Here is a 13,185-nt window from a genome sequence, read left to right on the forward strand (position 1 = left end):
GTAGTCCCGGGCCTTTTTCTCCAAGATCTATGGGATATCATTAATGAGGATATTGTGGTTTGTCTTGACTATACCAAGATGGGGGTAGAAACCCACTTAGCCTTTGAAAGGATTTGTGAACAGTAACTAGAGGTCTCATGCACCCTATAAGAAACCGCAAGGAAATAGGCGAGAGGTGGTTCGATTGCAAATGCACCAAAGCCCACCAAAATATTTTTTTGCCTTAAAACAAGTACCTCAAGATAAACACCAAATAGCGGCACTTAGAAAGATATATAAGCATGTCCTAGAAAGCCGCAAAACTGAAATAAAACAAGAAACCTGGAATGATTAACTTTCGGTGGATGTGCTTAAGAACAGCGCTAGGTTCTGGGAGATTGTAAATAAACCATTTTTTAATGGAATTAGTAACTTCCCGTTGGAATGTATTATAACTTAGGATCAATGGTTCACTCATTTTAAACTCACATATGATGACCAGGAAGACGTGGGAACCCCTAGTCCCCCTTCACCAAGTATGGGTACATACATTCTGTTTTTTAATGAAGACGAAATAGGGTTGGCAATCGTGCAGATGTCTAGTAATAAGGCCCCGTGCCGGATGGTGTTCCGGCTGATCTATATAAAATGAATGAGACTCAATGGGCAAAAATTTTAACCAATGTTTTTAATGCTGTAAGTCAGCATGTTTTCTCGAAGTCTTGGTCCCAATCTATTATTATACCGATATTTAAAAAGGGCCAGAGAGATGATCCGCGATGTTACAGGCCCATATCCCTGATTGATTCCGCAGTGAAGGTATTAGGGAGATATATTTTTAGCAAACTAACAGAATTGTTGGAAGAGTGTGGTGTACTGTCAAATTTTCGGTATGGTTTTAGGAAGGGAAGGCGCACAATCAATCAGTGCTTAAACCTGCAGTTGTTAGTTGGGAAATACACAGCCGCCAAGCCCGGGACATTACATCTGGCCTTTATGGACCTGTCCTCGGCATTCGATCGAGTCAATAGATCGAAATTATGGGTTTTACTAATTGACATGGCAATGGGCAGTTGTATAGTTAATTTTTTGGCAGCACTGCATAGGGATCTCTCTGCGAGGGTGAAATTTGTCCAGAGGGGTAACTGTACTGAGCATTTTCGTAATGGAAGAGGTGTAAGACAGGGTTGCATTTTAGCTCCCCTTCTTTTCACTTTATACATAAACATCCTTGACACCTTGCTGTGCTCAGCCAGCCAAGATATCCCTCGAGCGGGGGTTCGGTCAATCCCAGCTCTTTTATACACAGATGATGCAGTTCTACTAGCACGCACAGCAGTGGGGCTCCAGAGTCTTCTGGACTCTTTTGCGGATTTCATGATATCCCTGGATTTAAGTGTTAATATTTCTAAATTGCACACTATGGTCTTGGGCCAGAGACCCAAAAAGTTTAAAATATTCCGCTGCAAAGGAACTGTAATAACAAGGGTGACCTTATTTACATACTTAGGGGTACTGTTTGATGAGAGGGGATCTTGGGTACAGCAAAAGAAAGCAAAAAGCATGCCATGGTAAGATCAAAAGTAGCTCTCCTTGGTTTTGCACAGAGACTTGGGGCTAAGCCAATTGAAGCTATGCTCAATATTTACTGATCTGAGGGCCATATGCATGAACACATTTTCCCATAGACACAGAATGGGGAAAACCCATTGATGCATCTGGCCCTAAATGTATTGCCATCACTAAGTATGCAAAAACAACAGTTGATGGATAGAATGCAGATCAATGTCATACATTCACCCCAGTACAGAGATATGGGCCTAAATCCATCATTTCTTTGCTCACCATGCCATTTCAGTTTGAACCCAGCCATATGCAAATCAGTCTTGACCCTGTGCCTCATGGGAACAGTCCAGCCCGAACTGCCAAGCCAGGTCCTCCCTGAGTATGGGTCTGAAATCTGGTGCTAGAAGGCAGTAGAGGAATTACAAATAGTGGAAAACAAGTTTTTCAGTGACTTACTCTTGGTTCTGCAATCCACTCCCTCATATATTATTCACCAAGAATTAGGCACTGGCTTTGTTTCTGACCTCATAGGACCAATCGTAAGCTGGATAATTATCTGGATTAATCCAGAATTGACGATAATTCAAGAGATTGCCCGAGATTGTCTATCCTTGGATAGAGCCAGTTGCATCCTGTGGTTACAGTATGTAAAGACCGTAACAGAGAAATTAGGGCGTCCCGATCTCTTTGAGTCTCCAAACAATATCAGGGAAGAGGATCTACCCTAGGTTAAAAAACATTTTTTAAACATGATGTACACTGAGAGAGAGGCAAATGAGATAATGAAACCCATGGTACAAGCCTATCTTTTGCTGAAAACATCTCCATTGATAGAACCATATTTGAAAGTTGTAAAAAAGCCATATCACCGCTTTCTATTAACCAGATTCAGATTTCATCTTTTGCTCTATATCTTGGCCGAACCACAGGGTTGGAGAAAAGTGAAAGATTTAGGACCTTGTACATTTGATAACTTCTCCACCCAAGACACCATGCAATTTATCATGTTTTGTGACCACTTTCATGAAATTCGCGGAAAGGTTTTAGTGCCTATTTTAAAGGGATAAGGTTTTATTCAGGTACGGCCTGCATTAGTGTGCCTACAGATGCTGAATAACACATGGGAGAATTTTTATAATGCCAGTTTTTTAGTTGCTGGTGTTAGGGAAAGGAAAAGAAGGCCCATCATGCCAAGTCATGTTGCAGCTCTTTTATAATCATGACGATCTGCGTTTTACAGGAATGCCGCTTTAAATGATGTTTGAATGTTTGATTGTCCCTTATGCCCTACAGAAATCTCAAAGACATCTTGCATAGATAGTTTTATTGATTAAATCTAAAGGCCGAAGTCCGTCTTTAATGAACTCTATGAAGCTGGAGATGAAATGCTTTTATGGTGCCTAAGATTATTTTAATATGTCTTTTATATATGTTTTTATGTTGTTGTATATGAGGGATGTTGTGTACTTTTGTGGGGTTTATTAACCGAATAAAGTGGATTTGACTGACTGAGGGATGATTAATGATAAGAAGGGATGATAGATGAGAAGTAGGGATGAGAAGTAGGGATGATGGATGATAAGTAGGGATGAGAAGGATGTGTCTTAGAAGAGAAGTAGCGCTGAGAACTAAGAATGATGGCTGGGAAGCAAGGATGATGGGTGGGAAGTAGGGATTATGGAAGAAAAGTAGGGATGATGCATGAGAAGTAGGAATGAGAAGCAGGGATTATGGATGAGAATTAGGGATGATGGATGAGAAGTAGGAATGATAAATGAGAAGTTGGAATAAGAAGCAGGGATGAGAAGTAGGGATGATGGATAAGAAGCAGGCATGGTGGATGAGAAGTAGGTGTAAGAAGCAGGGGTGAGGGATGGGAAGTAGGGATGATAAAAGAGAAGTAGGAATGAGAAGCAGGGATTATGGATGAGAATTAGGGATGATGGATGAGAAGTAGGAATGATGAATGAGAAGTTGGAATAAGAAGCAGGGATGAGAAGTAGGAATGATAGATGAGAAGCAGGGATGAGAAGTAGGGATGATGGCTCAGAAGCAGGCATGGTGGATGAGAAGTAGGTGTAAGAAGCAGGGATGATGGATGAGAAGTAGGAATGATGAATGAGAAGTTGGAATAAGAAGCAGGGATGAGAAGTAGGGATGATGGATGAGAAGCAGGGATGAGAAGTAGGGATGATGGCTGAGAAGCAGGCATGGTGGATGAGAAGTAGGTGTAAGAAGCAGGGGTGAGGGATGGGAAGTAGGGATGATAAAAGAGAAGTAGGGATGATGGATAACAAGTAGGCGTGATGGAGGAGAAGTAGGCATGAGAATCAAGGATGAGGGACGAGAATTAGGGATGGTGGAACAGAAGTAGGGATAATTGATGCGGTGTAGGGATAAGAAGTAGGGAAGATGGATGAGAAGTAGAGATGGTGGATGAGAAATACGGATGATGGATGAGAAATAGGGATAAGAAGAAGGGATGAGAAGTGAGGACGTCCTGAAATGGATGCTGTAAGAACAGCAGCCGCCTGCCTTCCCCCTCTTAATCTTCTCAGCCCTTAATCTTCATCTCCAGCCGTTGGATGCAGCACAATGGGATCGGCACCTGAGCGCCACCAGCATCAGGAGAGAGTGTACCATCCAGCAGGGACCAGGGCCTATAACAGGTCCTACTGAGGAAATGATGTAACACATTTCATCAGGTGCTACAGGTAGCACTTTCGCTTGATGCATCCGATTGAGACAGACAGACCGGACTTTAGTGGGAGGAAGTGTTTGTAGGTATAAAGAGAACAGCTACAACAATGCTAATTTACAAGGCAGTTTACAAAGGTATGTTCCATGTGGCAGGCTCACAAGGATGCAAGTGGGCATAAAAATATGTAAAAGATTCTATGAGGGGGAGTAAAAGACTTTATAGCAGATCTCAGTTAGGAGCATCTATGGAACCAAGCTCTGAATTGCCTCCAGAGAGGATGAAAGTTGACTTGGTGGGCATTTATTTTTTCCTACGGGTTGGAATTTAAGGTCATGTCATGCTGGCTCGTATATTCATCATAAGCAGAGTGGGAGTGACTGGATGGACAATTCAGATTGAGTTCCATAAATGACTGGAGCAAGATCTGACAGATGCCAAGCTCGTTCCATTTTTCAGTTGCACAAGGGCTGTTGTTGGGAAATATCACAATTTCTAGTAGATCAGACTTCCACTGTTCATGAGTTTCTTTCATGGCACCAAAACCATGCTCTAATATAGTGAAATAGTCTCCCTTATTTCCTTGAATGAGTCAGAAAACCTCTGCATTAAAATCTCACTGGTGTCATAAGTTGGATTCAAGATGTCAGCTTCTATCCTGCAGCACTCACCTCCTTCATATCCTCATAGAACAGGTAGAGTATAGGGTGGTCGCGGGCCTTCTCCCACCAGCCTTTCACATGGTCGTACCAGGAGCCACATGCCACTAGGTTTTAAGGGGAGGTGACCGTTAGAAAATTAACAACGCAATCAGTAGCACAAACAAAGCATACAATAAGAATACAAGACAGTGACAACAAATCATAATTACATTTGGGGTGAAGATAAAACACAATAAAGAATGTAACAAAGGCAGACCAGGGTTTAGGGAATTTGGCAAAACACCCAACTGGCTAGCACTTCCAACAGCCTTGAAGGACTGAGTGCTCCTTTTATTCATACTAATGTTAGACCGTAAGTGGCATAGTAGAGAATATGATCTAATTCTGCACTTGTAAGTTTAAGGCGGTTGTAAATACACCTTCTAGGCAATGCCCTCTGTAAAGAATCTGAACACACCCCCTACCCATGTAACAGCGGCCCCAGGAGTAACTCGCCATTCAGGATACTGATCATAAGGGGCAGGAAGAGACAAGCTGGAACTATTATGGTAAAGTGGCAGCACAAATCAGGCAAAGCCAAAGAAGAAGCAAGAAGCACGGGAATGTAAGCAGACAAGACATATGCAAATATAACGTAAGGTAGAAGTGCTCTTAAGGGGTAACATTATGATTCCACAGGTCCTTGAATATGACAACAACTAGCCCGACATCTATGATGTTTTTATTGGCCCCGATTCACAGAACTAACTTAAGACCAAATCCTAAACTTACTTCCATTTTGGTATTCACAGAATGCACTTACTACTTCTGGTATTCACAGAATGCACTTACTACTTTTGTCATTCACAGAATGAACTTACTACTTTTGCTATTCACAGAATGGACTTACGACTACTAACTTTACGTCCGCACTCGGGCCGGAATTTCCGCCCCCGAAGCGGAGATTCCGCATCTGGAGCGGGACGTCCGCTCTCGGGACGGAAGCTCCGCTCCTGGGCCGGAAGCTCTGATTCCGGGGCAGAATACACATACTGTGGCCATTGATCATTTGAGCCAAGGGTAAACATCTGTCCAAGTACCTACCATCCCCCACCATGCATCAGCTGACACACTACAGCCAATCCCAGCCAACAGCTCCAGTTTGCCATGATGTTGCAAGTGCCTACCATCCCCCACCACACTCCAGCTGAAGCCAATTAACACTAATTGACCAGCACCAAAAAACATTTAAAAGCAGCACACATTGAAGGAACAGATTTGGCCACAGAGAGTTTGTGTTCACAACGCTGACACTGCCAGAGAATAATTGAGCTATTGAGGAGGAAGAAGAATTTCACTGCAGAGGAGACCAACATGCTTGTGGAGGTTATAGTGAGGCACCACAAACGCCTATATGGACACCCACCCTACTGCACCAGTGGCACACAGAAGGCAGCCCTATGGCAGCAATTAGCCACTGCTGTCAGAGCATTGGGGGAGGAGAGGTGCACAGTCCAGGACATCAAGAAAAAGTGGCAGGATGAAAGGCAGAGGGTGAAGGAGAAGTACTCCCGGATCGAATTAAACAGGATCTTCCCTGCTGCATACTCTGGACCCCGCATCCGTCTCACCCCACTGGAGGAGGATATCCTTACCACAATACACCCCCACTTGGTCCATGGGCTACCTGTTAGTGACGTCCGCTACATGGTACCAGGTAAGCGGGATGAAAAGAAAAAGTGCATGAAAAGATTGTCTGTGTTGCACTGTCATTGTGAGTAAGGAAGTTGTCCAAAGTGTATATAAAAATTATAGTCAGAGACTCATGTGTCACCCTCGGTATGTAGCACCACAAGTCCCACAATCCTTTGCAATGGAAATGGCAAATCCCTCCCCCACTTTTGAAAACATGGGCACTGTACTGTTGCCGTATTACACAACCCTGCTAAGTAGCAATTGACAAACATCAGCAGGGATGCGTCAGTAACAATACGACACGCTATTCAACTCTTGCGCAACCGCGGATGCGTCACATTTACAATGCGGTGCACTGTGGCGCAGAGATAGACAGATGTGTGTTGCATCTGATGGCATTAGGGGTGTGCTTTGCTGGAGTAGTGTCGCAAGTGTGACGCAACTCCAACAATGTCCATGGACCGCCTATACCTAACGTTCTGTGCCACTCTTTACGTGTGCTTTAAGCAGGCCTAAGGTTGCGTAGCAGCAGCCTATGAAAAGTGACTCCAGGAAATCTCGTTGATTACACTTCATCACTTTTACGAGGCATATCCCAAAGAAACGCCCACCCTGCCTACATCACAGCTGACGCAGGTTTAATGTTGCGCAGGGCTTCACAACGTGACGCATCCCCATAGATGCATCCCGTTGTGAATACGTTGAAATGTGTCACCTGTATTACACCACCGCTGTGTCACAGAAGTGACGCAATGGCGGTGTAAATGTTTTCCAAGGGGCTTGTAAACCTGCCACAAATTATCCGAGAAGTAAATCCCCCTGTGCCAGCCTAAATCACAAAGCAGAAGTTGAGAGAATCATCAGATCAAAATAGACATACACCTATTCTGCTGATCATTTCCCACCCTGCCACGCCATTACATCCCCAACGCACCACTGCTCCTACCTGCCCAGTCTGCGGCAGTACTGCACAACACTGTTAGCATGCAGAAGAAATAGGGAAATCCATGAAAAGTTCCACAAGCACATTTCCCATTTGGTTACTTTTCTCTCTTCTCACCCATTGACACATTCAGCCACAGCACAGACAATTGCAGTAGCAGAGGTCCCTGCATCTACTGGGAGGAATCGATATCGTAAAGAGAAAGGCATACCACCCTCACCAACTGGTAAGTTAAACTGGACAGGAGATGGTCAAAATGCATACATTGTCAGGAGTGACAGAGGGACATATAGTGCCCATATTTGAAAGTCAACCAGAGATGACAAAATAGCTGCATTACTATTGGAGTTGTCAATGGATATCCACCTTTAGCAAATGATATTTGTGAACAGCGAAAGACAAAATATAACATGTCTTGGCTCATCATACCTTTGTAATTGTGAAACATGACATGTTTTTCACCAACAGTCCCAGACCTGGGAATCCAATCCTGTAATCGAGTACCACAACTAGTCAAAAGGGTGTCCCCACTATGTTATAATAGTGTCTGTAGACCTAATCAAGAAATCCAATTTGCACAAATATGGTAATGATGAACAAGAAGTGAGATACCAGGGTCAGTAGTATTGACAATGCATCCACTGTCCAACTTCGAATGTTTCCAATATAGATTAAATGCCCAGTCCACACAGCTGGTCATGTACCCCTTACATTGGCTGGCTTTTTTGTTGGCCATCAACAAAACACGATAGTGGACCTCACCTCAGGATTCGTAGACATGTCATTGTGATATAGGTTGCATCTAGGTAGTGGGCCCATTCTAAGTTACATGTGGGATCACTCATGATATTAAATATAACACACTTCTGCAACGCTGGTGCCCACAACTGCTTGTGCTCATCCTTTGTGCCAGAAATTTAGTGCATCACATGTGGCTGCAGAAATGTAAAGTTGTAAAACACACTTATCATTGTAGGTACAACGAGGTCCTCCCAGAATCAAAGATACACACTGACTTCTGCTACAAGGTTGGCTGTGACATCTGTTCAGGGACCACACACTGTTCCGGTGCTGGGCCAAGGGAAGTAAACCCAAGAATAAATCAGGCTGAATGCTCATTCAATGTGCCTTTCAGCTCCACCGTATGTTTTATGTGTTTACAACACTGTTGTCCTGCATCACAATATGCTCACATATGGCATTTGAACCCATGCAAGATCAGACCCTGGTGGCTAATGAAAGAATGACACAAAATGTATACCAAGTGAGTCCAGAATGGACATACAATAGTACAATGTGTCATATGAAGTGACCAAAACACAACAGGCTTGCAATTCAATGATAGGAAAAAATCACTAGCAAAATATATATGGTTAAATCATAATGAAAATAGCATGGCTGAGGCCAACACTGATGCCAGTTGTGTACCTTTGAGATGGATGTAGGGGCTCCTAAGGTGAATCTTCATGCAGTCACACCTGCAAAATAACTTGGCTGAAGAGCAACACGCTAATCCAGTGCAGGCGGAAGGCATCAAAGCTTCTCAGCCTATTCACAATGTGTGAGCATAACCAAATGTTACATTCTGCTTGCCTCCTCTCCTACCGTATTCACATGTATAGGTGAGTATTTGACATAGGAGGTTTGGATGTCTGCTGTACAAGACACCAATCGTTGTCAGCTAAGTAGTACCATGCTGTTGGAAATAGAGTATGCAAAGAGAGGACACTCAAAGGATGGACATAAGAATTCTGTGTTCTCTCATTCAAAAATGAGCTGTGTGACTTCATGCGTAGAGAAGCACAAATGAGCAACATCATGTCCCTGACTATTGCACATCTCACACATGAACCCCTTTCTGACTAGTCAACAGACAACATTACACTCCGGAAAAATGTAAGTCTTAAGGGCAAAGGTGAAATCAGTGTAATGTGAAGGAGTCCGGGTCATTTATCCCCTTCCTTGAAATATCAGTAACCTTCCCATATAAGTTTGTCTGTTGATGTGTCATCTTATTGATGTCAGTGCTGCGTGGAGGTAACGGCTGGCAAATGCTGCATGTGAGCATGTGCCCACATGTAAAGTCCATGAGGTAAACATGCTGCACATTGTCCTGGATTACCCGCAAATGATTATTGAGAATGACATGTTGGCTCAGAGCTACCATCTGTTGTACAAAAATATGGACATGTATGTCTCATCACAGCTGCTGACAGGATGACACCACAACAGCGGACACCATCCCGGGGACTGCATGACATCCTGGCTGCAGCAGTGAAACCCTGGCGCACCTGTCCTTCAGGTAATTCTGGCATGAGGTGTGTCTGTTGATGTGTCATCTTATTGATGTCAGTGCTGTGTGGAGGTAACGGCTGGCAAATGCTGCATGTGAGCATGTGCCCACATGTAAAGTCCATGAGGTAAACATGCTGCACATTGTCCTTGATTACCCACAATTGGTTATTGAGAATGACATGTTGGCTCAGAGCTACAATCTGTTGTACAAAAATATGGACATGTATGTCTCATCACAGCTGCTGATAGGATGACACCACAGCAGCAGACACCATCCCGGGGACTGCATTACATCCTGTCTGCAGCAGTGAAACCCTGGCACACCTGTCCTTCAGGTAATTCTGGCATGAGGTGTTTCACAGGCTTAGATTCCTAAGCCATGACAGAGATCAAGATCCCCCTCTGCATGGAATCAGCAGTTGTTGTTTACAAAGTGAAATACAAATCAGGAGTGTCATGTGCCTGTTTGTCAATTAGTGATGCAGATCATTAAGAATGTTGTCACTTCCCTCTACAGCTGCTGGATCAGGGACAGCTATGTCTACAACAGCTATGAGGAGACAGGTCCAACAGGTGACACAAGGGGGCAATGCGAAGGGACAGAAAGTTGTGGCTGGAGCTGGTGAGTTTACTTGTATCATGCACATCTCTGTGTAACACCTCAGTGCTGTGGTGTGAGCTGTCATTTGTGGTGGTACCCTAAACAGGTCACATGATCCTCATCTGTTGATGCAAAGTGCAGTTAATACAACCCTTGTGTTGCACCACATGTAATCCCAGGTCAACCACTAATACAGTTGCAACCTCTGTGTTCCAGGGGATGCTGAGGATGAGGATGACAGACCTATGACCAGTGCGAGCCGACGGAGAATCAGAAGGGAGAATCCCCTGATCCTCCAAGCAGTTATGTCGGCAGCAAGTATTGCTCAAGAGGAGGAGGATGAATTTCCTGAGGACGTCGACTTAGTGGATGATGAGGACTACATGTCCATCCACTCAGGGGATGACGATACTGATGCCAATGAGAGCTATCGTGCCAGATTGCCAAAATCTGTCAGGGCATCACATCCTCCGCCAAGCAACGTTCGTCAGCCTCCTCCCAAGCAAAGTATTGCCTGTCCCCAGCATTGAGCAAACCAGCCACAGCTCCCATGCATCCCAACACAGACATCACTACCTCACAGCCCTCATGTCCAGGACCGACATAGTGGTTCCCCTACCCGCTCTTCCCTATACATTGTATCCCTGCCATCCTCTCCACCATCTGGGGGAAGTACCAGCCCTGTTGTGGTGCAGGTATCCCCTGGGCACCATTCACCTGCCCACAGGCTCCCACCTGCCACCCCCACCCCTGCTGTTGGACCTGCTCGTCCCATCCATGGCAGACACCTGCAGAGAGGGCCTGGACCTGGCTATGATGGCCAGTGGGAGCAGGACTTCTTCCAACAGCAGACATATGTGAGGCAGGACATTCGTGCCATAGGGGCTACCCTGTCCGACATGTCTGAGTCCCTGCAGGACATGGTCCAATTCCCTCAGGTGGTGGACAGGCTGAGCCAAGTTTTGGATAGGATGGATAGAACTTGGCAGGACATGTCCAGGAATATGAGAGACATGATATCCATCCAAAGGGAAGAGAGTGCCATGCCTTGGACATGAAGATGACGGAGGGCATGCTGAAAGTGATCCATAGTCTCCCTTCACGGTCAACGCAGGGAGGGGAGCCATCATATCTGCCTACAGGACAGCACATCCACACACCTGTACCACCAACTGCACAGCACCACAGCAAAGGTACACATCCACACCGGCAGCCTGATCAGGCACTCCCACCACCAACACCTGCACAGGCACTGCCACCACCTGCACAACCACCACCAATCCCTGTACAGGCACTGCCACCACCTGGCTGCCCCTGGATTTTCATGTTAACCACCAAAGGTTTTCAAAGAGGAAAGTTTTTTTTCAGTTTTTAGGTTCCTTACATAAACAAGGGCATTTAAAAAATAATAAGGTATAAGACTGGCTCGGTAGTAGCCTTCTGAGTCACCCTGGAGCCTACACACTACATTGTCAAAACCTGCCATCTGATCCTAAATACAAGAGTGTGCCTGTCACCTCCAGGAGTCGCTCGTGTTGATGTGGGACATGATGGGACCTTTTCAGGTGAGTTCAGCTGCCTCCATATGCTAAAAGAGGAATATGGAAAATGCAATTGACAGAGCTCTGTAGGGGATTTCAACTCTCACCGTCCATGCCCTGTAGTGAGAGATATGGAAAACAGGAAGGTGATGCTGGATACACCTGCCACATTGGTGATGGTGGCCATCTAATTATTACATCATTAGTCATCTAACAGCATGAGGGAAGCACACTGGCAGCAGCAGAAGAGGTCAGACTATGGCATATGGGCAGTACATAAACAACAGTGGAAAAGGTCACCCTGCAGCACGTGCCCTGTATGAGAACAGTAACGGTAGGGTCAAAAGGCAGAGAGATGCATTGACTAGTATTATATGCTCACTCCAGCAAAACGTGTTAGGTTTTTCCTATGGCATATAGTTATTTCAAGGGTGGCACGGTGGTAGGCAGACGTTTATCACACACGGGCAGTATCTGTGTGTGAATAGAAGGGGTCAGGCTGCTATAGTGTATTGGCATGTAGGCAACAGTGGCGGTGTCAGCTGGTAGCGCATGGGTGGTACATGGGCTGGTGAGGGTAGAGGCAGCCAGAAGCACGATTAGTAAATGGCGGAAGTGATGGGGAAGGTCTGTAATACATAAGCAGTAAAGGAAGGCTTGCATTACATATTCAGTCCTTTCTCATGCGTGGAAAGGGATGTTAGTCTATACCAAGTGTTCAGTTTACGACAACATAGTCAAAATGTGCTTCCTTACTATACTGCTGGTGACAGTAAATGCTAACATCAATAGATTCTATGTGCGTACGCTAAGATCCTTCCACTCAGTCCCCTGCTTAGCTTCTCACCATCTCCAGCTATAAACTTTTCCAGGTACTCTGGCCATGTGCCAGGCTCTGGATTCCGCTTCGCCATCTTGTAGAAATGGAAGTAGGACACAGCTGAATCCTTAGCGTTGCGCGCCACATAGATTATCTACGGCATTTTGAGAGAGGAGAAGAATATAAGGTTAGGAGCACTTTGAAAAATTCTTCAGTACATTAGTAGAAGCCAGAAAATTACAAAACCATACATTTCTTCCTAAATTCTGAAGCTGCCCTATGTCGACATTAAAGACTCCCTCTGACCCACCTCCCCTTCCTTAGTAGTTATCTTTTTTTGGCCCTTATTTACTCCAGGTTGCAGGTCTTCGTGGGTTAATTATATATGGAAAAATTATCAACTGGG

At 44.8% G+C, this 13,185-nt stretch overlaps 1 protein-coding gene across 1 annotated transcript in view; it reads right to left on the bottom strand.

The window, feature by feature from the left end:
* LOC146866921 (sulfotransferase 1 family member D1-like) overlaps positions 1-13,185 on the bottom strand; it is a 131,564-nt gene that overhangs the window by 7,824 nt on the left and 110,555 nt on the right. Inside the window, exons 5-6 of the mRNA XM_085614678.1 lie at positions 12,807-12,933; positions 4,915-5,009 (exon numbers count right to left, since the gene is read on the bottom strand). Of these exons, the coding sequence (XP_085470804.1) occupies positions 4,915-5,009; positions 12,807-12,933 (222 nt within the window). The remainder of the gene's footprint in view (positions 1-4,914; positions 5,010-12,806; positions 12,934-13,185) is intronic.

Source organism: Triturus cristatus, chromosome 1_2, assembly GCF_964204655.1.
Source record: "Triturus cristatus chromosome 1_2, aTriCri1.1, whole genome shotgun sequence".
Classification (NCBI taxonomy): domain Eukaryota; kingdom Metazoa; phylum Chordata; class Amphibia; order Caudata; family Salamandridae; genus Triturus; species Triturus cristatus.